The sequence below is a fragment of the Rousettus aegyptiacus genome, unplaced genomic scaffold (assembly GCF_014176215.1).
Source record: "Rousettus aegyptiacus isolate mRouAeg1 unplaced genomic scaffold, mRouAeg1.p scaffold_m13_p_5, whole genome shotgun sequence".
NCBI classification, from domain to species: Eukaryota; Metazoa; Chordata; class Mammalia; order Chiroptera; family Pteropodidae; genus Rousettus; species Rousettus aegyptiacus.
Window position 1 is genome coordinate 34,114,506 of NW_023416308.1, and position 27,345 is coordinate 34,141,850.

The 27,345-nt window shown below is 37.7% G+C and overlaps 1 protein-coding gene and 1 pseudogene across 5 annotated transcripts in view; one reads left to right on the forward strand and one right to left on the reverse strand.

Annotated features, from left to right (window-relative positions):
* Positions 1-26,663, forward strand: part of PRDM10 (PR/SET domain 10) — an 83,100-nt gene extending 56,437 nt beyond the window's left edge. For all 5 annotated transcript variants that reach the window (XM_016139282.2, XM_036220607.1, XM_016139276.2 and 2 more), the window contains 13 exons: positions 182-311; positions 829-1,071; positions 6,180-6,527; positions 7,952-8,107; positions 10,332-10,511; positions 11,844-11,954; positions 12,844-13,044; positions 13,685-13,828; positions 14,528-14,698; positions 15,908-16,048; positions 18,383-18,554; positions 21,434-21,537; positions 23,630-26,663. In XM_016139282.2, the coding sequence (XP_015994768.2) occupies positions 182-311; positions 829-1,071; positions 6,180-6,527; positions 7,952-8,107; positions 10,332-10,511; positions 11,844-11,954; positions 12,844-13,044; positions 13,685-13,828; positions 14,528-14,698; positions 15,908-16,048; positions 18,383-18,554; positions 21,434-21,537; positions 23,630-23,830 (2,302 nt within the window). In that variant the 3' untranslated portion in view covers positions 23,831-26,663. The remainder of the gene's footprint in view (positions 1-181; positions 312-828; positions 1,072-6,179; positions 6,528-7,951; positions 8,108-10,331; positions 10,512-11,843; positions 11,955-12,843; positions 13,045-13,684; positions 13,829-14,527; positions 14,699-15,907; positions 16,049-18,382; positions 18,555-21,433; positions 21,538-23,629) is intronic.
* On the reverse strand, positions 10,942-11,060 carry LOC118603675 (annotated as a pseudogene).
* Positions 26,664-27,345: the final 682 nt, after the last annotated feature.

The following is a 27,345-nucleotide window of genomic DNA, read 5'->3' on the forward strand; positions in this document are numbered from 1 at the left end:
ATGAGAAATTTAGAAAGTGTGTATTAGCTAAACAATTGTTTCCATTAGAAAAAAACAATCAGGAAAAGTAATAAAGTGAAAAGAAATCAAGATTTGGGGCTAAGCAGGATCATTTAAGAAAATATTTGTTATGGAGTATTATGTAACTATGACTATTTATAACCCAATCTCTTGTCCCCAGAACAAGAGGCAGAGGCAGAGGAAGGGGCAAGAGGCGATTTGGCCCAGGTCGACGGCCAGGGCGTCCTCCAAAATTTATCCGCTTGGAAATTACCAGTGAAAATGGGGAAAAGTGTGATGATGGGACACAGGTACTGGGATGGATGGGAAAGAGCTAATTCTTAGATGCTCACTTAGAGGACTTAACAGAACTATTATTGGATTTAAATACAAATGCCCTTCAGAGGTTGATAGTCATGTCATGCCAGTGCTTCGCTGCCTGTTAATTAAAGTATGTTTAGAGAAAGGCAAAAAAAAAAATGTATTTTTAAATATTACTTACAGTAAAAACCTAACTTTGCTGCCCTAAAGATTTGAAATTGTCTGGAGATACTATTGGGGGACTTTGTTTAATTAGTTTAGATAATTAAAATTATAATGTTCCAGTAGAGACCTGTCACAGTGTTTTTATCCTAAAGTGATCTCATAGTTTTTACATTCTGTGGATAGTTATCTAATCAACTTTCCCAGAAGGAGAATATTTTTTTCTGAGCATTGTGACTCTAGTCATTTAAAAAATAAGCAGCAATTCTTAACCTTAGCTGGCAGTCCTTCTAGTGCTAATCTCTATCGAGGTAGGGAAATAACTCCTGGTTCTTGCAATTTCAGGACTTGCTACATTTTTCCCCCAAGGAACAGTTCGACGAGGCTGAACCAGCTACTCTGAATGGGCTGGATCAACCCGAACAGAACACTCTCCCAATCCCTCAGCTGCCACAGGAAACCCCATCTTCTCTGGAGCATGAGCCGGAAGCTCACAGCCTACACCTGCAGCCCCAGCTTGAGGAGAGCGTCCTGCCCACCCCGAGCACTCTGACAGCCGATGATATGCGCAGGGCCAAACGCATCCGAGTAAGTGGGAAGCAGAGCTCCTCCCTCACTAGGTGCTAACCTTTCTCCAGTCAGCCAGATTTTTAGGTGCTATTCACTGTCCACTTCAAAATCTTACATCTAGCTCATTGCACACTCAATCCCCTTATTTTGGAAGAAAGTATTAACTATTTCTCAATGTCTTTGTATCCTGTGGCAAGCTGGAATGGCTGGTCCTAGAGTCAATCCATTTAGTAAGGACACAGAAGCTTGGGTTTTGGCAGCTCCTGGACTGGTATAGTTAAAGTAGGATAGCTCTCTGGATCCATAAATTTATAGGTTGGAAATGGAGAAATAAGTATATTTAATTATAATGACTATTTACATTTAAGCCAGGCTAATCTTTGTATAGTTCTTAAGTTCATTTTAGGTAACTGATTCGTTATCTGCAGTTTCCAAGAGAGACTGGCAAGTGTCATTACTCATTAATGCAAAGGGACCTGTATCCAATTTGACATGACAAGTACAACCCACACTCCTGGGGACAGCTCAAAGTTAAGCTTTAAGTCTGGGAGTAGGTCGGTTTCTCACTTGTGTGACCTGCGTTTTTACTTCAGGCCATGTGGCTGCAGGACCTCCATGGCTTCTAGGGCAGATGTGTTTTATTCTTGTTTCACAGATGGCATTTGAGTCTGAGTTAGGAGTCGCAGGGGATGCATGTGGAGAACAATATGGTTTTGTGGGATAAGTGCCTGTGCTGACAAGTTATATTCAGAAGACAGTTACTTAAAGTCCCTGTTTGTGGGAGCAGGGTGTATAAAGACTTTTAGTACCTTATGTGTGGATGGAAGAAGTTTTTTTATATAACTTTTTAGACTTTACAATTTCTAGATGGATGATTATTTTAGCTTATGTTTCTTTTGATCTTATTTGGATATGTGCAGGTGATATATATATATATATATATTTACATATATATGTTTAAAATATATATTTTGTCTTATTTGCCGATAAGCTAGAAGGGACCTTGAAAAATAGTCTAGTCCACTCCTTCATGTAAAAATACATTTAAACATTTACAGTTACATGATAGCATTGACTGGCTCTAAACTCTCTGATGCTAAATAACTCTTTTGAGGGTCTTATAATGGAAACATATAACACTTTTGGCTCCATGTATATTATTTCCAAAGGTTATGTAAAAGTACATGAATATAAACCAGAAGGGCAAAAAGCTTTGGACTAATAACTTCCCATCCATCATTCTACATTATTTTCCAATCTGCATTTCACTCTCTTGCCCAATTACTACCTTTTCTGCTTTGGCCATTCTGATTTTTCTCTAAGTCTAGAGAAATGCTTACTAGATTTTTTTTTTTTTGAGGGGAAAAAAAACTGAAGCCCACATGTGGAGTGAAGTTGTAGATGTATAAGCATAGTCTAGCTATAACTGAAGCTGTATTCTTGAATGAGTTGGGTTATTTGGTTGTGGTACAAGGTTCCTTGTGTCAAAGCAAAAGCCATGTGCATGTGGCTTTTAAAAAGGAGGTCAGTCTTAGTTGAACTTTTTTTTTTATCCTCTCGCATATTCTAAAAAGTAGGGCTATATATTTTTTCATCTTTTCTATCCAGGTTGGTAATGACCAACTGAAGGGAAGTCTTCCAATCCAATTGGTAATGTAACTATTTTTCTCTCCTCTAACGCTGCCTGCTCAGTTGGAGCTGCAGGTAGGTTTGTTTCCTGTGTTTCACATATCAGAATGTTATTTAAGTGTTTGCCTTACCTGCTGTTCTTTGCAACCTGTACTCACTGATTCCTGCTGGAAACTACAGTTTGGTTGCTACAGTAAATGCAAATTGGTTAATGAATAATGATAATTTATTTTCAGATAGATCAATGAGTAATCGTGGGCTGCAGATTTCTCATACACAAAATGAAGGGTAGGACTAAGTGATCTCCAAGGTCCCTTCCAGCTCTAAAACAGTTTGAATGACTTGTAGAATGGTATTGAATTCTGACTGTATATTCAGCACTGTGCTAGGTACACAATAGAATTTTCACTTGATTCCTATCCTCTAGGAGCTTACAGTCTAATTGGGGAGACAATACTAATATTGAGTGGTTTATAGTTAAGTGCTAAATTTTAAAGCATAGGCTGTAATTGCTATAGGAACTTGAAAGGCTAATGAAAATGAAGGAGTCGGAGAATAATTCATAGATGAAATGAGACTTAAACTGGTCTTTGAAAGAGAGGTAGCGAGAAAGTAAGTGGTTTCAGAAGAGGGCAGCCATAGGATCAAGGCCAAGATACAGAAATGTGATTGGTATGGTAATGGAAAGGTACACAAGCTAGTTTGATACTAGGATGAGGTGCTAGGTGAAGGACAATGGTAAGAGAGATGTGCTGGGCAGGGCTAGCTCACTAATCGCTTTGAAAGATGGGCAGAAAACAGGCCAGAGAAAAGTTGTTTTTTATTCTTTAAAAAGAAAAATGAACACGATTGATTTCCTTTTTGTGTCAGGATCAAAATAATATAAAAAATGGTCAGTAATTTAGGTTCCCTTAGCTATTAACATCAAACTTTAGAAACATTTCATGGTCTTTGTCTGTAAAGAATCTGTTGTCTTAGACTTTATTTCATTATAAGTTAAATCCCTCATCACAGATTTTAGCAACTATACCATTTTGGCACCCATAAAGTAGCTTACGTACCATACAGTGAGGTGTGGTTAACGGGCTGCAAGTCAGGGACCAGAAGATCCATAATGGATTCATCTGTGCTGCCTCCACATTGGAAATGTATGCTAGTTATAGCTCTGACCTACAGAACCTGCCACAGAGCAGAAATGGCCTGCAAGTGGGTTGAAGAGCGGGAGTGGGTTCAGCACTCACTGCTTTATAATATGAGGATACATTAGGATTATTAGATCAGAGAAATACAATCTAGTTCTTGAGTATTTAGACAGTGTTCAGGGCCCCATGGAAATTAAAAAGATACGAATAAGGTTTGTTGATAGAACTGAGAAAGTGGAGCCAGGTGGCTGCTCAGTTTAAATCAAGCGTCTGAGGACACTCATAGTAATCTGAAATGACAGAAGACTTAATAGTGTAATGGACCAAGACAAAACTAAGTTCTAGATTTGGTGCCCAAGGAGAAGTGGAATCCCCAGTGGGACCAGGATCAGTTGTACATTGTATCTGCCCTTGGAAATTACTGAACTTGGATGAAGGAAATGATTCTTACATACCAAAAGCTCTCTAAATCTTGACTCCCTGAACCTCAGGATAGCATTCTTTTATTTGTGATATTTCCATAAAGTTTTGGGAGTAAGCAAAATACTAAGAGTTTTTATGTAAAAAAAAAAAAAAAATCTTTCCAGATAGACTGAAAAGATTAGGTAATTGCTAAGCAGTATTATGAAGTAAAAGAAAATTCTGTGGATAATTTGAAAAGGGTCTATTCTTACAGATCCCTGCAGATGCTATAGAAAAGATCTTGAAATAGTTCTTTAGTATCTTCATATGAAATACATTTAATTCTTAAACTTTTTTTTGAACACGTCCTATGAGCTAAACTATTTTTAAGGGATCTATATACAAAGGAGAATAAAATCTGATGCAGCCCCGAAGCAGCCCTAGTCAACTTGGGAAGAGAACTGCTAAGTTCTGCTCAAGATACAGGAATAGGTAAAATACATCTCTCTTCGCCCCTGTTAGAGAAGCCTGGAGAAAGGTTTCTGTGACATAGTAGCTATGTTTAGAATTTTCACTAAATCAAAAACAATTATTTTGCTTTTCGTCTAAATGGCTATTTCATAGCAAATTTAGTTCAGAAGTTGTAGCTTGTAATTTGAAATGAAGGGTTAAAGCATTATTCATTGTACTTTTTTTTATTGTACAAATAATGCATTAAGAGCTCCACTAGTCCTTCAATTACTATTCCTTTATAGTTACATAAGCATAACCGTTCACAGATATATTTTTTTGAGAGATTTTTTTTCCTCCCTGGTATTTTGAGGAACTTATGAATGGATCTTCATTACAGCATAACTAAAATGTTTATTCTATAGTCTCTGTGTGAAAGATGATTCTGTTGATCTTCTCTTAGCGCATGAGTTGTTTTTCTACTAGTAGTGATGAATTTACACTGAATATCTGGATTCTCTTACTTGGATTCCCTATGACAATTGCATGAATTTACAAGATGGCTAATCAGTGTTAGAAATGCAATCTGTGACTGAAAAAAAGGGCAAAATTGACTGGTCTAGACAGAGAACAAAGTGATAAGCTTAACTTGGTTAGCATGGCATTGTAACCAATGGAACTAACTAGCTACACTGAGAACTTGTCCTCTGCATTTTTTCAGTAGGAAATGATTAAAGGCACATATACCTTTTACGATGTGCACTCATATATCTTATCTCATGAACAAACATGTTCATATAAATCTGTATCCTTTGTTTCTCTTTTAGTTCTTTTTCTTAAGTTGAGTTATAATTCACATACCATAAAATTCATTCTTATATTGTGGTTTTTAGAGTATTTCCACAGTTGTGCAACCATCGCACTATCTTTAAATTCCAGACACTTCATCATGCCTCCTTTCCCTTCAGACACTTCATGCCTCCTTCCCCTAGTCCCTGGCGAGCATGACAGTTTAGTTCTTTTCATTGCCTTATTTTTTTTTTTGCTAAACATTTTAATCAAGCTTCAAATTCTTTTCCTCAAGAACTTCAACTAGTAACATATAGCTGACATACTCCAACCTCATTCATGCGTGTGTGACTTAACCCAAGTCATTTTTTCCAAATCTTCAATTTTTATTCTACTTCACTCTGAGATTTGTTTTATTAAACAAGTCCTCTATTGGGAGTACTTTTTTGAATGTAACTTAAGTCCTTTCATAAGAAAACAGACAGACAGACATCAAACGAAACACTGAAAATATTTGTCTTTTCAAGACGAATTTCTTTGAGATGACTTCATTTTTAATTTCTTCACCAGAAACATCCTCTTTTAACTGTGTATCCTAGAGCTTAATTTCTATGGAAAGTCTGATTGCAGAGACCATCCACCTTCTCTGTAAACGTGCGAGCCTCTTGCACATTTAATTTCTCCACTAAATAATCATATTTGTGTGTCTTTCAGAATGCAGCTCTTCAGCATCTGTTTATTCGGAAGTCGTTTCGGCCTTTTAAATGTTTGCAGTGTGGAAAGGCCTTCCGTGAAAAGGACAAACTGGACCAACACTTGCGCTTCCACGGGCGGGAGGGGAACTGCCCGTTGACCTGTGATCTCTGTAACAAGGGCTTCATCAGCAGTGCATCCTTGGAGAGCCACATGAAGCTCCATTTGGACCAGAAGACTTACTCTTGCATTTTCTGCCCAGAATCCTTTGACCGCCTTGATTTGTTGAAAGATCACGTGGCTATTCATATCAACGATGGCTACTTCACCTGCCCAACTTGTAAGAAACGGTTCCCAGATTTTATTCAGGTGAGTGTCTGTTACTGAAATTCCTGTATATGTCCTTCTTTTGGTAAAAGAAACCTTGATTTTTAGAAAATTGAGATTGCCTATTACCTGCAGTTTCATCCCTTCTTTGTAATAGGTTTACAGTTGAGAACGGTATTTCTTCAAACTACTTTTGATAAACAAAAGATTATTATAGCCCTTAATCGTCCCAATCAGACATTGGCATGTAAACATTTAAGTTGTATTACAAATAATAAACACTCAGATTTGATTATAATTTTTTAAAAATGGGTACTGTAAAGGATTAAGAAGACATGCACCTACTTCCTGGCCTCGGGGCCTTGTCTTCCTACCATTGTGGTATCCTATCTTGCTTTACTAAGGTCATGCATTTTGGAAGGAAAGTTGGTATATAATATACTTTTGTATCAAGCACTGATCTCCTTTCCTGTGCTATATTCTGGAGCAAAATGGACGAGGATAAATTTCAGAATATTTATGATTTCTCTTGGACTTCAAGCGATTATATTGTTATATGCTAGTCAGTGAATAATTAAATCTAAAGAACTAGTAAAAATATTTATTTTTTTAATTCCCAAAGCAAGAGGAGTCTAGAATTTAATCATGGTTGGGATTGGTGTTGGGAGTTTTGGTAATTTTCTCACTTAACACAGTTAGAAAAGTTGCCTTCAGGCAGAATCTAATAGCAAAAGAGACTCTAAAAATAATGAAGCAAAATGTCTTATAGGAATAGTGTGATATGACTCACTGCTTAGTCCATTCATAGCTCTTCTTTATTGGATATTTATGCCTAGAATTCAGAGACTATATTCCTTCATTTAAATTATCTAAAATTACAGGGAATAAGTCCAGTTAAGGAGAAATAATGCCATTGTTGTATTGTTCTCATAAATGAGTAAGGTTTTTGTATCATTCAATTTGTATCTTTAATTCTTCAGAATCCGATTGTATAGAAAGTTATAAAAGGACCAGTTACTAAACGGAATTAAATTGTTTCTGTACATATTAGAGGCAGGAAAAAGTGATAAAGAATTATTTTTTGTCTTCCTACAGATATTTTTTAGCAAGATTTATTTAAGTCCAAAGGAATTCTGCTTTTAATCTTAAAAAAAAAAAGAAAAAAAGAAAAAAAAAAGTGAGTTCCCTGTAAGCAGGGCTTTTGACTAAGCAAGCACTCTATTTTCCTCTTCAAGTCATATGGGAGGTTGAGATTTGTAAGCTCTCCGGCTGCTCATTTTGGTTCTTTGTGGCAAGGATAGCATGTGTTATTGAGTCCAACTATCAGTCACATCTGATTGGATTATACTACTGAGCGAATAAAAAGTCCATGGCAATGCCTTTGGCTCCCTCTAGTGTTGATAAACTGCGTTTTGTCATTTTCTTTGCTGCGCTACTCCCCTGACTTTTTCTGTCTTCACTGCCAGGTGAAAAAACATGTGCGAAGCTTCCACTCAGAAAAGATCTACCAGTGTACAGAGTGTGACAAAGCCTTTTGTCGTCCTGACAAACTGCGACTCCACATGCTCCGACATTCAGACCGCAAAGATTTCCTGTGTTCTACGTGTGGGAAGCAATTTAAGGTGTGTAAGCAGTGAACAGCTTTAGGTTGCTCTCATGGCCACTAAAGTCATGTCAAGCTAAGGAGCAATGCTTGTTTGTTTCATCAGCTTATCACCTGCTTACAGGAAACAACTGGAGATGCGTTTTGTACCTCATGTTTGAGTTAGTTACATGATAAAATTAAGGGAAAAAAACTCACCTTAATTTCCCAAAATAATTAATTCAAATTCCCAGAGTAATAATCCATCTCTTAAAAGAATCCAAATGTATGAGGAATAGAACTAAATTGCTATTGAGGAATTCTTAAGCGAACAATACATTTACCTATCAAATCAAGAGATTTTTATTGACCACTTATTAAATATAAGAGCCTGATAATTGAGTCCTGAGTGCAGCAGAACTGCCATCTAATGGAGGCGGGAAAGCTGTAGAATGTTGAGAGGGCTTAGATTACTTTGGAGTAAGTTAACGACTTCAAGGATTAAAATAAAAAACAGTAAGTATCAATAAGCTGCTTGGAATTTAGAAGAAGCAAAGGAAAAACCCATGGGAGACTCAGATATAAGAGTTAAACAAGTGTAAAAATAATAAAAAGTGCTTCACTGGGAAATCAGAGGACTCCGTAAAGATATCATTGAGAGATACTATTGAATATGATTGTAGGTCATGCTGTCATAGAAAATGGAAAAGAATCAGAAATGGATTCAGGAGCAGAACAGTAATTTTATAAGAATGTATTTGCATAGACCGTGGAGACTTTATAGGAAAAGTAGAAATAATTTTCTAAGCTTACATTTTGTGGTATGTGTGTTATAGAATGTAATACCGATGGCTTTAAATATACAGTAGCATAATTTAAAACATCATAGAGCATTCTAATATAAAAAGTATTAACGGGTTTAGGTTTTTCTGTTTCTTAATTTAAAAAAAAAAAATCTAAAAGGAACCCTGTCTTGTGATGCTAACTGGTTAGCCACCTATCTAATCTATTCAACATTTTTTGATGATCTATTTTGTGCCAGAGAATCACTTTAGCACTGAGGCACATAAAAAAAAAAACAAACTTTTGCGCTTCTATTTTACTTTCACTCAGTATATCAGACAGGGTTCAATCAGAGAAGCCAACCCACTGTGAGTACTATGGAATAAAGGAGTTTCTTGTAGGAGGAAGTTAATTATAGGAAAAGATGGAGAAATAAGAAATTGAAAGGAGAAGTTGAAGCATCAGAGAAAGGTCACTAATGCATCCTTCTGAAGCCCTGATCTGGGTGGACAGATGGGAACTTACCTGGGCATCTGGGAACCAAAGTATCTCCAAATGCAGGGAGAGCCGATGAAGGAGAGCTGGTGCTGTCTGTGGACAACTATGTTGCTGTATATGGTGATGGACATGGACTTGGACCGTGGGGCTGACAATTGGGAAAAAAAAGCTGGTGGCTGAAGGGGAGAGACTAGGGATGAGCAGGAGTGCCTATGGCACATATGGTATCATGGCTGCTACTTCATTTCCACCTTTCAGTGAGAAGAACTGGTCTGGTAGAAGATTCAAAATCTTTACAAGACCAGTAACAGTTTAATCATATGTCCAGTGAGGGCAGAGTCTCACTGGATAAGGGAGCTGGCATTTTTTGGAATTCGTTTTCATTCAGGATGGACTATTCCTAATTCTCTCTCTATGGACACATATCAACATATTTCTCTAGATTAGATCACCAAACTGGATCTAGACTGCGCTCTATCCATAGCAGACAGTGTAATTGTTTACTTGAACTCCTAAATCCATAAAATGAGATATTCTTACTTAAATTCACTTGAGATTTAGAAGAATATCGTGTTTATTAGAATGTGTGACGATTGAGTATATATAGAGTTTTACAAATCCAGTATTCCCTGTCATTCACCATCAATTTCTCTTGTAGTTCTTAATACCACACTTACTCCAGGTACCTTTAGATCTCTTCTACATAAATACAAAGGGTTTCTTCTCAGATATCAGTATCTTTCAAATTGAACGGTCATTTGCAACCAAGGCTTAGTGGAATGCATTTATTTGCTAATGAACAGAGCCATTCCTACTCACTTTTGCCATGTCTTTTTATGTTCTAGCACTTTAGCAACTCAAATGTATTTTGGTAGGTTGTGGTTACTGCTAACTTGTATTGATTCTTTTTTTAAATCCTTTGAACTAAAAAATTTCTACCTCCACTCCTCACCCCCCTGCCTTTTCAAAAATTCTCTCAATAGCGAAAAGACAAACTACGGGAACATATGCAAAGGATGCATAATCCTGAGAGGGAGGCCAAGAAAGCTGACCGCATCAGCCGCTCCAAGACGTTTAAGCCTCGTATTACGTCCACGGACTACGACAGCTTCACTTTCAAGTGCCGCCTATGTATGATGGGTTTCCGGAGACGAGGCATGCTGGTCAGTGCCAAATAGCTCTCTGGGTTCCACTCGCTGTCTCCCAAACCCATCCATTTCTGTTTGTGGCGATGGCTTTTGTCCTGTGTTCTGTACAAATTTGTCAATAGGTTTTGTCAGTGGCTAGGGGAAAAAAACAGGCAAACAATTCCCAATTTGGAATTCTCTCCTTTCCAGTCTCCCTTCGCCCTCCTTTGCCACAGTAGTTCCTTTCTGGTGACCTCTTGGAGGAGGTCTTTTTCTATCACTTTTCATTACTAGTTTTGTTTTGCTTTGCCTTTCTCAGTCTCTGCTCTTACTGTATTTTACTTCCTTCTTCCCATTTGTGTTCTTTTTTTTTTTTTTTTTAGGCGAGGCAACCCTTGGTTGACCTTACGGATTGCAAGAAACTTGTCAGCTTACAATCCCTTATTTTTTTATTTTTTATTTTTTATGCCTACAGTACCTGGTCTTCCTAGATGGTCTTTCATCCAAGTACTAACCAGGCCCGACCCTGCTTAGCTTCCAATATCAGATGGGATCAGGCTTGTTCAGGGCAGCATGGCTGTAGATTCATTCTTTTGTGTTCTTGAATAGTTTCTTGTGAGGTCTTTGCCTTCTCCCCATTTGTTCCCTTGAATGTCTCTCTTTTTCATATATGAAACAGCAATAGAAGGAAGCAGGGTATGTGAACCAGATTAGCTGAAACATCTGTGTAGCTAGTTTACTGTTCTAATTCCTTTTGACCTATTACAGTTTTTGCAGAATACAGCGGATCCTCAAATTTTTTCATTCAGGGTGGTTTCATTATAATGTTGATGAGATTTGCTGGAACTTAACTCTTGTTTTATCAATTAGCCTATGGTAAATCGGTTTTGTCATATACATTCTTTTGCTTAAAGTCACAGAACCTAATGATGATATTAAGTGAGAACTTACTGTATATTTCTGCCAGGAACTAAAATTCAGAACCTTAATTTTTATCTTGTTCAATGTCTTCTTTAGGGCTAGGACACTAAATAAAGAAAGACAGGTTTACATCAGGACAATTCACCAAAGAAATTCATACCACTGTAATTTTCCTTTTTCCAACAGCAGTTCCTTTGTCTATTAATGGCATCCGCAGTGACCCATTCACAATTAGTAATTTGCTGAATTCCTATTAAGTCCTGTTAACAGTGACTGTTAAAGCTTTGGTGTTAGATGGGGCTAGTATTGCTGGTTCTGGCCAATACCTTATTGTTTTGGGCCACTGCTTTAGAGAATTTTAGCTTCTAGCAGTCAATATCAAAGCCATTTGTTTAGCTTCTGTTTGTAATGGGTTCTCTTGTTCTTGTTTTCTTTTTTTGCCTTTAGGTAAATCACTTATCAAAGAGGCACCCAGACATGAAGATAGAAGAGGTGCCAGAGTTAACTCTACCCATCATAAAACCCAACCGCGATTACTTTTGTCAGTATTGTGATAAGGTAAAAGGAAACTATCTACAGTAGGATGCCTCTGTGGGAGTTCTGCTTAGAGTAAATTTGTCTGCACATAAGAATATATACTAGGATCTTGCAGTTACTCTTAACAGACGGTTCCTTGTTTTTTAGCAGTTTTCCATTTAGCCAAGAAAGAGCTAGAAGGCCAGCCTCATTTTAAGCCATTTTATTTTCTTAAGAATTAGTTGACTTTGTTTTGCTTGTTCCTTCTTTCTGTGATTTTTGTTACAAAAGAAGAGTCCTATTATGAGGCACTTAGTATATGAACTCATTTAACATGTCTAAGGTATAAAATGAGACGATGCATTATCCTCATAAAATATATGGTAGATTTTGGGTTTCTAAAAGATTGACTAGGATGCGAAAAAGTTTTGTGTATTATTCTATTCTTTATTTTTGTACATTTACAAAAAAGACAAAGACAATGCATGTTTATTGTTTCATTGTTTCCTTATTCAATGTGGCTAGTCAGCTTAAAAGTAAGAAACATTTTTAAGCACTGATTCACCACTATAGGCACTAGTTGCTATTAGACTCGCCATTGTGGAAGATTCTTTGGCATATAGTAGTCAACTGCATATACCATATGAAGGCTTTCCCAGAAAGGCTAAAGGATGAGCTGGCCTTAGAAACAGTTCTCTTTGTATAATCATATATCCACCTCTTAAACTTAAAAGTAAAGGCTATTTTTACTATTACTATCTTAGATATATAAATTCAAGGAAGTTGCCTGCCAAATCTAGATGATGTTCTTATTTTATTTGAAGTTATGTTATATCTTTATTACCCTTGTAAGGAAATTGTGAAGTGATTTGCTTTAAGTGGGAAAGTAGAACGGTATGCTGCTTTTATGGCAAAGCATTTGAATTTGTAGGTTTATAAAAGTGCCAGCAAGCGGAAAGCCCACATTCTGAAGAACCATCCTGGGGCTGAGCTCCCACCAAGCATTCGGAAACTTCGACCTGCGGGCCCCGGAGAACCAGACCCCATGCTGAGTACCCACACCCAGCTCACAGGCACAATAGCTACTCCTCCTGTCTGCTGCCCCCACTGCTCCAAACAGTACAGCAGTAAGGTATGTGAAGGCTTCTGACTAAATCTGAATCAAGGCCATGATTTGAGGAATCTCTTGAGAGAACGTGGCTTCTCTTCAGATGCCCTGGCTTCTTTTGATTTGATGGGTATATTCCTAGTTCAGATGGCTAAGGACTATCAGCACAGACTGGGAAGAGAACATGGTAGACTTTTCCCAGAATTAGTGTCATCTGATAGCCTGAGCACTTGACTGGATTCGTTTTTCCTTGGCCTGCTGAGCATCTCATATATGCATATTCCATGCTCATAGTTTATGAGCTCAGGCTGCCAGAAGTACTACATAGGAACTTAAGTGATAGTTCTTAAAAAGGGGGTCATTTCCGTTGGAGGGTTTGTGATTGCTGCAGGTATTGGTGGGACTAGGGGATGCTGTGGGGTATTCTGACCTTGCCTGATGGTGTGATGTCACGTGATTCTTTAATCTTTTCAGCTTCTTCTTCTTTCCCCTTTCATAGCATTTTGTTACTTTAGGAAGGGCAGGCACAGAGACAGCCTTGCTCTAATTTTTTTTTAACGAGTAACATAAAAGACTTTAGGAAATTTTGAAGGGTTTACATTTGAAAATGGCTGAAAATAACTAATTCCAGTAATTATTCTTGGGTTTTGCTGTAATTTTTCAGACCAAGATGGTACAACACATTCGGAAGAAGCATCCAGAGTATGCCCAGCTCCCTAACACCTTACACACGCCACTGACAACAGCCGTGATCAGTGCCACTCCAGCCGTTTTAACTACAGATAGTGCTACTGGAGAGACTGTGGTGGTAAGTATGTGACTGGTAAGAGCATCTCATCTCCAGTGGTCTTCACAGCTTTCAATGCCAAAGCCATGTCTATCTTGTCATTTAATTGGTTGCAGAAGTAGCCCATTTTCCTTCAGTATTCCACACAAGGCACTATGCTTATGATTGGGTCTCAGTCCATGCTTTGCAAAGATCTCTTTGAAAGGGGTAATGAGGACGTGGTTCCATAATGTAGTGGTGAGCACATCTGCTTTACATAAAGAAGGTCCTGTGTTCGTGCCCCAGTAGAGTCATGGCCCATGGTCTATGGCCATGCTACCCTAAACAAGCCCAGTGTCTGATCTCGGAAGCTAAAGCAAGGTCAGGCCTGGATAGTACTTGGACGGGAGACCACCTAGGAAGACTAGGTGCTGTAAGCATAAATAATAAAAAAAAAAAAGGGGGGGGGATAACGAGATATGTCCAGTGCTGCTCATTTGCTGCAAGCTTGTCAGAACCTCTAGGGTAACTCCACTGAGTCTGACGCAGACAGATAGATATAAATAATTTTTCAACATCTTCTTAACTTTGGACTTTTTTCTGTCTGAGTTCAGGGCTAAATTTGTAAGTTCCATTATCCACCAGTGAGACAAACTTAATTTTTATAGGACTTAAGAGCACTGAAATATCTATAAGCAGTGGTGTTACCAACTAATGTGTTGTTTTGTGTGATTTTTCTAGACAACAGACCTGCTAACCCAAGCCATGACAGAACTGTCCCAGACCTTAACAACAGATTACCGAACACCACAAGGGGACTACCAGAGAATTCAGTATATCCCTGTGTCACAGTCTACATCTGGTCTTCAGCAACCTCAGCACATACAGCTTCAAGTGGTGCAAGTGGCCCCGGTACCGTATTGCATTTATTTCTCTTTATCTTCATGAATGCCATATCGTCACTAGCCAGTATGGCAGCTGAGGTCAACAAAAACACCCAATTCTCAGAGCTGGACCAGGACCCTATGTAATGTGCTGCTGCTTGTAAATGATGAGTCTGAGGCATTTGTAAATCTTCCCCTCCACAGGCTGTCAAGGGCTCTGGACTTAGCAGTGTAAGAGATGTCAGTCTAGAGTAGTCCAAAGATTTTAGGCTCCAGCATATACCATCATCCTGTGCTACTACAGGATGGTACTAGTGTGAGCTATTTCTGAGTCTCTTCTGAATCCTTGTCTTTGGCACCCAGGTTGACTACCTGGTGAGTAGCCAGTTTGATAAGTTTTACCTGGGCATCAAATGCTTATATCAGTGGGTGGTTGTAAAAAATAATATTGATACAACCTTTGACTATCAATCAGCACCTTAACAGTATAGATGTATAACTATGTTCCTTCTACCTCATAAGTAGTAGCTCAGTCTTATTGATTAAGGAGCTGAAAGAAGGAATCCTCCGAGAACTATTGTTTCATTTAATTCTGCTAAGGAAGTATTTTCCAGGCACAAGGAAATGTAAAACTAATACCAGAGCAGGAAATGGGAAGTTGCTGCTGTCACTGATAATTCTTTATCTTGTTTTTGTTTGTTTGTTTGTTTTTATGGGAGGGTTTTAATTTTAGGCTTTGAAAGAATCTATGAATCCCTCGAGTAGCCTGTAAAATATGATCTATATGCATTGTTCTGGAAAAAGGGTCTGTATTTTCAGTCAGATTTTCAAAGATGTCTGTGGTACATAAAAGGTTAGGAGCCACTGTTCTAGTGGTTTAATAGTGACAAGATAAAAGCTCGTTCTCTTCTTTGATCTCTTTTTACTGCTAAAGGGTAGGTCATTAAAGTTAATTGAAATTTAAGAGAAAAAGATTCCTGAGAGTTCCTCATTCAGCTTATTATTAGGAGCTATATTTCTTCTATCTCCCTGTCTTCCAGAGTTTAAGAACATTAGTGGCTTATGTTTTATAAGCATACATTTTAAGACTATCTTTTTCTCTAAAGGAGTAAAGCACTGAATCTAAAGTTCTATCTATTCTTATATTTCTGTTGGGATTTTTTTTAGCTGAACTTTTTTTCAGGAAAGATTTCTCTTAACCTCGATCAGTATGTGTTTGTTTTTCTCCTCCCTCCAGGCCACCTCCCCTCACCAGTCTCAGCAGTCCACTGTGGACGTGGGTCAGCTCCACGATCCTCAGACCTACACCCAACATGCCATCCAGGTGCAGCACATCCAAGTCACTGAGCCCACTGCCTCAGCTCCATCATCCTCCCAGGTACACATCTCCATGGACTATTTACAGAGGTTAATATGGCCTCCGGGACCTTGAAGAGTTAATAAGAGTGAAGAGACATTATTTTCATACCTAGTCCCCTTGGCTATTGAAATGCTATTGTTATTTTGGACCTTAATTTTTATATTGGAATTATAGGCAGACTTACATTAAGTAATTAACTTCTCTGGTCCAAATGGAGCCCTGTGATATGATAGCCTAGAGACACCTTTGCTTCCTATTCTAAATGGCTGGATGATAGAATGCAATTGCAGAGTTGTTTCTGTAATTTTGAGGAGTATCATTGTTTTTGCATGGTCGAGTTTATTATTGAGATAGCATAGCTACATCTACCCCAAAATATTTATTAAATCGTTATCCTTTGCATGAAACTTTTCTAGGTCTTGTCCTCAAGGAGCTTAGAGTCTAGTAGGGGATAACACGTGTGTACAAGTAAATAGGATGTGAAGTGCAGGTATCTATACCATAAAGGATGCATGTAGGGCAGCCCCTGATATTTGCAGGTTCCAGAACAATAGTACCGTTGAAGGCCTGCATACCATAGGTTTGAGTACTTAAAAGTTTTGAATCAAGTTAACAAACCATTAAGTAAAATATGTTCTATCTTCCTACTTGACACAAATACTTTTATAATGACAAAATTGAAAAATATATGTGAAGTAACAATTGATACTAAAGAACATGGATAGTACTAATTCAAAATTATTTGCATTTTCTGCCAAACACGATGGATGGCACTGGCAGCTGCCAGGCTGTGGCAGGAAGAAGCTGGGAGGAAGGCTTTCCCTCTCTTTTGGCTCTGAGCCCTTCCAATGGCTGTGAAAATCCATAGGACACACGTGCATGTTCTCTGCTTTCCTGTTTATTGGAGGGGGAAGGCTATGCTGCTTGCTACCTAATTGCCCTCCCTTCCTTCTAGTGTGAAGTCCAGCAGCCGTGAGGGTTCTCATTGCTTCTCTCAATCCAAGACATGCAGCCTCTATCTACAAGGGGCCCACCCTTACTAGCATCACTCTTTTAAGTTTCTCAAAGAAACCTGAGGCTGGAGGGCCAGGAAGGACTCCTCAGAGTTCCTTGTTGGAATGTGGTGGCACAGGGACCACCTTCCCCAAGACTGCTCCTTTTTTCCTCTCACCTAGAGTCTATGCTGCACCTTACATGGCCCTCTGTGTACCTACATGGACACCCTCATCCACATGTCTTAGCTTTGTCCACACCCCTGCAAATGGTGACCCCATGGTCATCCCCATTGTCCCAAGTACCCAAATGAGAGGAGGCCACATCCAAAAGACAGGACCACTGCAGGAGGACTGACCCAGGGAAGAGAGTTGTATAGGCTTTTGAAGTGGGTGCAGAGCCATTTCCATAGGGAATGTAGTCCCCAAAGTGTGGCCTAAAAGGGGATGTACATTCTAGGTGTACATGTCCATTTGGCTTAATATGAGGAGGGGCACAGTTGGAGAAGGACCAACCAAGATTCCTGGAGGGGTCCCTCTTACCCAGGTCTAAGAGTAAAATGGATATATAGATAAGTTATGGGAATTCAGAAGAGGGAAAGATTATGTTTAGCAGAGAATCAAGACATTTTTGTAGAAGAAGTAGTGTTTGAATTAGGTCTTAATGGAGGAGTATAATTTTGACAAAGTAGTTGGGGCAGGCATTATGATCTGAATATGCTTTCATTGTGAGTAAAGACACAGAGATGGGAAATTGTAGTGTATTTATAGAAAACTGTTCAGGTTAATAACAAGAAATGATGTTTGGAACAATAGTTGGACAGGTAGTTTGGAGCTGGAGTATGAAAGGCTCGAATGGCAGACTTTGGAGCTTGGGCTTTATCCTGTAGACAAGAGTAGCCTCTCCACTGGATGTCTGCATGTATACCTGTGTTTATCTCCACTAACTGTGGAACTATCCAATGCACTTCAATAGAAATTATAACTTTAATTTGTGTTACAGGTTAGCTTTGTGACGTAGACAAGTTATTGAGCTATTCGATTCTTTTGACTTCGTGTAGTGCAGATGACTGTATTTACATTCTTTTATCTTTCTCACAAGCTTACTGAAATTAATTTTTTGGATACTCTTAGAGATATAATCCTTTGAAAACTAAATAGGACTTCAGAGTTAAGATTATTTTTCATTAATTCTATTCGTAATTTATTTATTATTTCTGCAGTGATACTTTCAGTATAACTCACATTAGCCTGATTTACTTTCTTGGAACAATAGTTGGATAGGTAGTTTGACAAACTGTGAGTCTTAACTATATTGGAAATTAGTAATTTTCTATTCTTGCTTTCTCTTTCTCTCTAGGTAGCTGGGCAGCCATTGAGCCCCTCCTCTCAGCAGTCTCAGCAGGGTCTCAGCCCCACCCATATACAAGGCAGTTCTGCCACACCAGGCCAGGCTCTCCAGCAGCAGCAGCAGAGTTCCTCTGTACAACACACATACCTACCCAATGCTTGGAATTCCTTCCGTGGCTACTGTAAGTAAGAAACAAGGAGATAATGCTGCTGGTCATGGGTGGGGAACCTGCAGCCATGGGTCATAATGGCATCAGTTTTATAATTGATTTTCTGGATTAAAGTATCATTGGACATTTTCTTCACTTCGTAATGCATGTACTTGAATGAGTTTCATGGCAAAATTCAAGGCAGCATTCTGATCTGAGAGCCATCTATTTCGGAGATATTGCTGGAGGAAGCTTAGGCAGGTAGTTTATATAGTATAATGGATGTGTAGGATATGTTGATGGTATTGATTTATCTCTTCTACCAATGTTTATTGAATGCTTGTATATCAATCACTGTGCTAGACTCTGGATATACAGAAGATTAACACTGACAGTCACATCAGTAACCACACAATACTAATGCTAGCTAACTTTCATCAAGCTCTTACTATGTGCCAGAACGATTCTAAACCATATATATATCACATTCGGTATTCACAATAATCTATGAGACACATACAATTAGTATTTGTATTTTACAGATAAAGAAACTTAGATACAGAGTAGCTTCTCTAAGTTAACAGAGTCTTATAACCCAGGTAATCTGGCTTCACCCACTGGGCTGCCCCACCTAAGATAGGCTTTGACTCAAGGAGATCATTAGCTAGTAGAAAGAGATATATGAGTAGTTGCTTTTAAAACCCCGAGATTAGAGCTACAGTAGCTGTAAAAGGCTGGCTGCCGAAGCTCAGAACAGGTAACAGTCTTGGTGGGGATGACAGCCTTGGGTATGAGCTGGAAAGTATGAGACCTTTGTAACTGAACGTATGGAAGGAACAGGAATAGAGGTAACAGACTTCAATAGTAGGAATGAGGAGAAAGAGGGGCCAAGAGGGTAGGAAGGCCAGTGTTGATCTTTCTCTACTATTGACTTCATTTTTTGAGTCCATCTCTGTTGTGGTTGATCTTTGACTGTGTTACATAGATTTGGTATGGAGTCAGGCTCTAATTCAACTATTTAGTTATTTTTTCAATTTATTCTCTTAAATATTGGTGGGCACAGTGAGGGCTGAGTCTAGTTTCTACTCATGGTAAATACCAGTAGAATCCTGGTAAACTGACATTTATACTTAGTTTAATTCCTGTGAAAGAAATGTGGAATGATGAAGTTAGTCATGGTGGTAATAGTATGAACTAGCATTTTAACCTAAAGAAAAGATTCTATAACTGAAATTTTTTATTAGGGAAAAATTTTAAGTACACAAAAATAGAATAGTATAATGAATGAATGCCCTGTACCCAATTATTCAGCTTCAACAGTTATCGGTTCATGGCCAACCTTGTCCCCTATGTGCCCAGCCCCTTTTACTCTCACAGTCTTCCACTATATAATAAACTATATCATTTCATACATAAATATTTTAACATGTATCGCTAAAACCAAAGAAGTATTTTTTTAAAGCACAACTCTAGTACCATTATCACACCTGAAAATAAATCACAGTAATTTTTTAATACCATCAAATATTCAGCAAGTGCTCATATTTCTGTGATTGTCAAATAAATTTTTAAAATCATTGGTTTGTTCAAATTGGGTTCCAAACAAGAGCTTGTTTATGTCTTTTGAGTTCCTTTTGATATCTGTGTTCTTCCTCTTTTAAGTTGTAATTTACGTGTTGAAAAAACTGAGTCATTTATCCCATAGAGTTTCCTATATTCTGGAGTTTGCAGTTGGCATCCCTGTATTATCATTTTAAGATGCTTTCTTCTGTCTCTTTTATTTCCTATAGACTGGCAATTAGATCTAGAGGCTTGATCAGAATCAGGTTCACTTTTCCCTCAGACACTTTATAGCTGGTGGTAGTGTACTTTGATCAGGAGGCACATAATATTTGATTGTCTCCTTTTTTCCTGTGCTCCACTATTTCATTAGAGATTACAAAATTGTCAGATTATGTTTCTAAGAGTCTTTATTCAGTAATTAGCTAGTAAACTTCTATAAAGAAAAAAAATTTACCTTAATGACCAAGTTACTCTGAGGTCCAGGTTGTATAGGAATGGCAGGATAAATTTAAATACCTGGCTCATCTTTATTTACCAGTTTTTCAAAATTATGAGTTTTTTTCTGGCATTACCCAAGGTGACCAATGAGGTGTATGTGTGTCTTAATACCTTTAAGTACTCATGAATTTCAACAGATTTGATGTTTTTCAGACCATTGCAGTTTACACTTTTTGATGCTCAAATTATCCCATCTTTGGCTAATTGGGAGCATCTTCAAATTCATTCCTGTATCTTTTCTGCTTGACCTTGTAGTCTTTCATAGTGTCTTGCATGCTGGTATGACACCACATTCTAGGTTTATCTTATATGTTTTCTGTCCCAAGTCTGGAATCAGCCATTTTCCCAAGAAGCTCTGGTCTCTTTTCATAGAAAATATTAGAGACTATCAATTAGGTGCTAGGGTGAACTTTGTTTTTAGCTTGCCTTAGTAACACTGATAGTGAAATAAAATTCAAGTTAGATTAATTTGTAATTGCTAGGCAATAGTGGATAAATTGTGCTGCTAATGCAAATGTGAATATAAAAGAAAAATATTAAACAGGTAAATTTTTGTAACTTATTTCAAGGTTTTAAAAAATTGTTGAATATTTGTCTTTACGGATTTTCAGAAGCCACATTTGAGGGAGATGCATTGATTATTTTTGATATTTGGTAATTCTCTATTAACCTCATGTGATCAATTCTTAACAGATGCTTTTACTATATCAAGAAATCACATCATAAGACTCTCACAGCAAGCAAATCTATGACAATGTCTGAGTGGGGAATGCGGTCACTGATTAGATATTTGTTTCTACAACTTGTATTAAAATTTGACACCACTGAACTATGGGTATTTTGTTTTTCAGCATCTGAGATTCAAATGATGACACTTCCCCCAGGTCAGTTTGTGATTACGGATAGTGGTGTGGCAACTCCTGTCACCACTGGCCAAGTGAAGGCGGTTACTCCGGTAAGCTGTGCTGCTCGTGAGGGTTTTCCTGTCCACGCTGCTGTACCTGTCTCCTCTCCCCCTGTCTTCTAATCCCCACCTCTTGATATCTGAGTTAGAAGTACCTCCTCTGTGTTCCCATAATACCTTGTGGTGCTATATTATAACTCTTATCACAGTTTATTTTAATTATTAATTTACTTTCTGTCTTTTCCCAGTAGATGATGAATTCTTTGAGACCTGGATCTCTATCTCTTTATTCTCAATGCCTTGCACAGGAGGGTAGGCTATAGCAAATGCTCAATAAATATCTATCCCATTAATAACTATAATGAACCTCCTAGATCTATATACATATAGATTAATAATTGATCACCTTTTTGTGAGCTTCTTGGAATGTAATAAGTCTTTGTTACTATTGGTTATCAATTGAGTTGGGAGAGAATAATATAATGAATTTATTATGGAGCTCTTTTAAAATATTTTAAACAATTCACCCTTCCCAAGGTGAAAATGGTACCATCAATTATCTTGTTATATTTAGGTTAGGCAGGTCAACGTTAATTGTATCTGTTACCTCAGTTTTAATCTTAACTGGTTTATTCTAATCTGCCTGTATGTTCTTAGAAGACAGAGTATGTAAATTTACATTAAGAAAAATACTCTTAAGTGGGTAGGAATATTGGGATGTTCCCTGGGGAAGACCATTTCCCAAGAGGCCTCAAAGAGTAGCAGGGTAGTCTAGTGGCCTCAAAAACCTGATTATTTTTTTTCAAAGCATACTGAGAGCTCACCCATTTTTCAGCTCACAAACTCACATTAACTAGACTTAGGAGATGTGCATAAATCCAGCGTAACATTATTGTCAGTGGAAACAGTAACTAATGTAAAATGGAATAGTCTCATTGGCATGATTAGTGAAAGTTTTACTTTCTGTGGGACCCATTGACTCTACCTTTTTTTGGCCAGGAACTCATTTGGGAACCTGATTATAGTTAAGGATGTTCCCTTCCCTTTGCCATAATATACATACACACAGATTTAATGTACATTTTGTCGGGGGGGGGGAAGGGGTGTTCATAGATTTTTTGAAGCCCACCTATGGACTGCCTTGGGGTCCATGGATCCTGGTTGCAAACCAGCCCCCTCCTGCTACAGAAAGACCCACATGGCAAACCAAATCACAGCCAGAGAGTTGCTTGATGAGTGTAGACTAAGAATATAAGGCCCTGGATAAATCAAATGGGTATTTTTGACTATGGCCTTTTTTTGGATGGTGCTTGAGAGACCAATGCCTGAGTTTTCCTCTGGGACTTTTTTTCTTAGCCTATGTAGTTGATCAATACCCCTTTTGCCCAACATATTTTCTTTAAAATGTTAACATAAAGATATAGCTAGTTGCAGGTCTATGCATAAATTATCATAATCAGAGGAAATATGAGGAAAAGTAAAGATACCATATGTTTTTATAAAGCTAAATCCATTCAATGTAAGAGACTTAATTCTAAGATTGTGTTCTTCCTTCACTTTTCAGTCTTAAAATCTCTCTCATTTGACAGTAGCATTTTAAAAATGATTTTGCTTGGGAAAACAAAGTTTCAGGATGTTTGTTATTACTTTTAATTTTGCTGGTCTTTGAAATTCTGAAGTCTAGGAACGATTGATCTTGACTACCTGTGTTGGGGGCCATTATGCCTCTTTAATGAGACTTAAAATTTATCTCTTCTTTGATTTATCTTATACTAATGTTAAATTTTAATCAAAAGATGGCAATATTATTTTATGCATTTCTAAATTCTTAGGAGCAGTACAATAAATAGCACATTTCCTTTTCCATGTAGGTTACCATCATGAATGATGCAAATTTCTGTACTTGAAGTTCTTCACTATATCTTTTGGTAGAACAAATAAGATGCTTTCTTAAATTACCTTTGTAGTCAATCACTGTGACTGATTCATCTTCTCTAAAACACTGAGTTAAGGCATCTTCTATAGGTGCCTATTTTGGTTTCCACTTGTAATATTTCTTTGCATATTCCCTCTTTTTGTCCCCAGGTCCCCCTGCCCCCCATTAGGCCTCAGATGTCTAAAGATCCTTTTCTTTCTGCTCTAGGGTCATTATGTGTTATCAGAAAGTCAACCAGAATTGGAGGAAAGGCAAGCTTCTGCCCTCTCTGGGGGAGTCCAGGTTCAGCCAACTGCGCACAGTGACTTGGACCCCCAGACCACCAGCCAACAACAGCCCACACAGTACATCATTACAACCACCACTAATGGGAATGGGAGCAGTGAAGTGCATATTACTAAACCTTAACTTCCATCCTCAAGCTAGAATCAAGTAATCATACCATGTCTTTTCTCACTCATAAATTTTGGAAATCTTCTGACACTCAGAACTTTTTAAAGATTTATCATTCACTCAAGAGTTTGGAGGCCACAGTTTTGACACTCAAACATACACTGGGGCTTATTTTATCAAGGTCATCTACCTTATTGACTCTTTGAACCCTAGGAGTTTCTGCCATGGAATGGAGATCTTTCAGGAGAAAACAGATTTCAAGATGGAGGAACTTTGCCTTACTCTTGAGTTGGTTTTTTTTAACACATTGATAAGCCTTACTTTTCCTTTGTGGAAATATTAAGTGGTGTATTGTGTTTGTACCAAAGGCGGAGAAAGGATATGCCAAGTCCATGGTCACTGGACTTCATTCCAAGCTGTGGCACCAAAGGAAAAGGGGCATTTTATGGGCGTGTGTTAGGTCAGAATCACTTCATCTTGTGAGTTTGCAGTAATTTAACAAAAGAAGCCTATTGATTATGAAAATAACAGTGATGAAATAAAAATAACAATGATGTCAACAAATGTTGACTGACATTCTGAAGGAAAAACTGTCATCTAAATTTTTCTTATTGCTGATTAAAAAAAGAAAAACCTTGCCTTTTTTGGGGGGGGGGGAACACCATTATTGGGCTATTGGTTGTGCTTTCCATAGAGGCTGGCCCTCAGAAGATCAGGCCAGATGCCATATTCTGATAGGTCTTACTTTATTACTCCACAATGGTGGACTCCCTGTAAGAAGAAAAGGTTGCTTAATGTCTGCAGAATTTAAATTCCTACCTTAAAGCTTTGCCTCCCATTCTCTGGTGTGGTTGTAATAAGAAGGATATATTGGAGATATTGGTACCAAGTAAAATTACGAAGACAGTTATATCTATGTATAAAGTAAAAAGCACTGAAACCTCGTCCTGCCTTGCAGGATGCATTTATCATTTTATTGGTAAAGGACGAATTTCTTGCCCTTACCAGGTGTACATTCAACACTTGTTCACAGCATTCAGTGTATTTTAGAACTTCTAATGCTGTCTTTAAATGAACATTCTTTTTAGGTCGAATGGAAAGGCGGCCCTCCTTATTTCTTACCACTTTTAACTTAAGCATATTGCAACTCATCTGGACCATTTGGTATGACCAACCTCACACTTAAGGGAAAAAATAAGAATGTAGGGACCATTTATAATATGTTAAGGTAATTATAAGAGATTGGAAGAAACTCAATCTTTATGAATATCATACTGTTAGTACGGAGAAGAAAAAAATCCACCAAAATGATAGTTTTGCTTATATGTGTTCCTCTTTGTTGGCTATGAATTAAATGGAGAAAAACATTTCCCTTTTTTTTACTGTACATTCCAATCGTACACATAAATCATTGCAGAGATTCAGTATGTATTTTAACAACTTTTATGACATACTAACACATTTGAATGATAATTGCATGGTAGAATTTATCACTTCAGAACAGAAAGACCTAACTTCAATTTCAAATGAAGTTAACTAATTTATTTTATTTACATGTCTGGGTAGAGAGTGGTTCTATAAATTAAGAAGTATAGTAACTTCTTTATGGTAAAGATACCTTTCTGAAAAGTAAACAATTCTATTGAAATAACTTTATTAATATGTAGATTTTGCACTTTAGTTTTGAGATAACATTCATTTTAGTTTTCCTTGAAAATTTGGGCACTAAGAGAACTTGAGAAAGTTACTTGGTAAATGTGTAGAAATTGAAAATGGACTCTATATATTTGGTAACCAAGAGGTAATGTCAATGCTTTTAATGGAAACTATTGACCTGAATCATAAGATAGAGACTCCGAGTCTCAAAGTACCACAATATAGTGATTGTAAATGTGTTAGGGTCCAGTGTAGAAAGACTTGCTAGGTGTAGAATACTACTTTCTCAAAGGTTCACTTCAGTTTCTGTACCTTAAAATTTGCCTTATTGGGTCCTTTTTAATTTGAATCGGCAAGGTATCTCCCCTCCCCTCAGTAATAACTTATTGATTAAACTAGAAAACTGTCACTGAATGGAATGTTCATTTATGCCAGTTATTTCAAGTTATAAAATACACAGAAGAAAATGTTGTGGAAGGACCTCATTGTTTCATCCCATCTAAGTTTGTTGTTTCTTTCTTTTTTTGTCCTGATGTGGATTAAGTAATGACTCTATAACTAATTTGTATATTATCAATCAGAGATGCAGGTGGCAGTCAAGCCAAACAATACTGCTTTAAGATCAGGTATTCTGCACATTTATCCAAAATAGTAGGTTTTCAAAAGGTGTTGGATTTGAAGAGATGGCAGATTACGCTTGTAAAAGCCCTCTGAAGACCCAATTTGGAAAAAGAAAAAAAAATGTATGTAGCCAATGTTTATGTTGTTTCCTCTGTTAAGACACATTGGCACTGTAGACTTCAATCAGTGCAGTGTGAAAATTTTGGAGTTACATATAGATTTTACATTTTTATTGTTTGATTTGTGCCCACATAATAGACATTTCATCATGTAAAATTCCTGTTACTCTGGAAAAACCTATTGTTTTTATCTTCTTGAATGGTTTTCTGATTTTGAATTATTCTTTCAAAAAACTCTTATGACATCTAGGGCTAAAAAGCACTTCATGAGATGCTAAAGCTGACCCATGGGTTGAAAATGTCGACCCTATCTTTTTATTTAAATGTGAACATTTATTGTACATTCAGTGAGTTATAGTGTTAATAGTCTTGTGCTACTCGGCAAGTGTAAAAATTAATAAATATATTTTTTAATAAACATCTTCCTCATTTGTATGCGTGAAGCTACAAGAGCTACTGAGATCGTTAATTTTTTCTTTCTTTCTTTATTATTATTATTTTTTTACTATTACAACGTACAGTGTGTTTTGTTTCTTTGATTCACTCTGGCCTGGTCAGAGACTCCAGGTAAGGGAATTTATGGATAACAACTGTGGAACGATGTTCCCTTGCCCTTCCACTTGGTGGTTTCCAATTCAAGAACCTCCGAGCCGCTAGGAGAAACTAAGGGCAGGCTATGCAGCCAGCAGGGGAGCAGAGATAGGGCTTTATTTGGAAACCACTATTTTCCAGCAAGGGAGGAACAGTTTCTGAGCCCTCCACCTTCTCCGACGCAGTCCCATCCAATCGAGAGAACTGAGGATGATCTCTGCAGGACTGGTGGGAGTAGCAGTGGAGTCTGAAGCCGTTTTAAGTAAGAGCCAGTGAATAAGAAGAAAGACACCTAGATTCTTAATAAGAGGAACGTATCCTGTTTGATTTAAAAATGTATTTCTTCGACCTGTGTACTTTTTTCGGACATCTAGGGCCCGGGGAAGGCAGGTCGAAAGAAATGGGGACATGCCGGGACATATGCTGGGCTCCGCGTTCTCAATTAAACTCAAGAAACCTCTGTTTCATCTACTATAAAATGGGAACTGATAGTGCATAGTACAAAAAAAATACAGCCCCAGTACAGAGATAGTGGATAGAAAG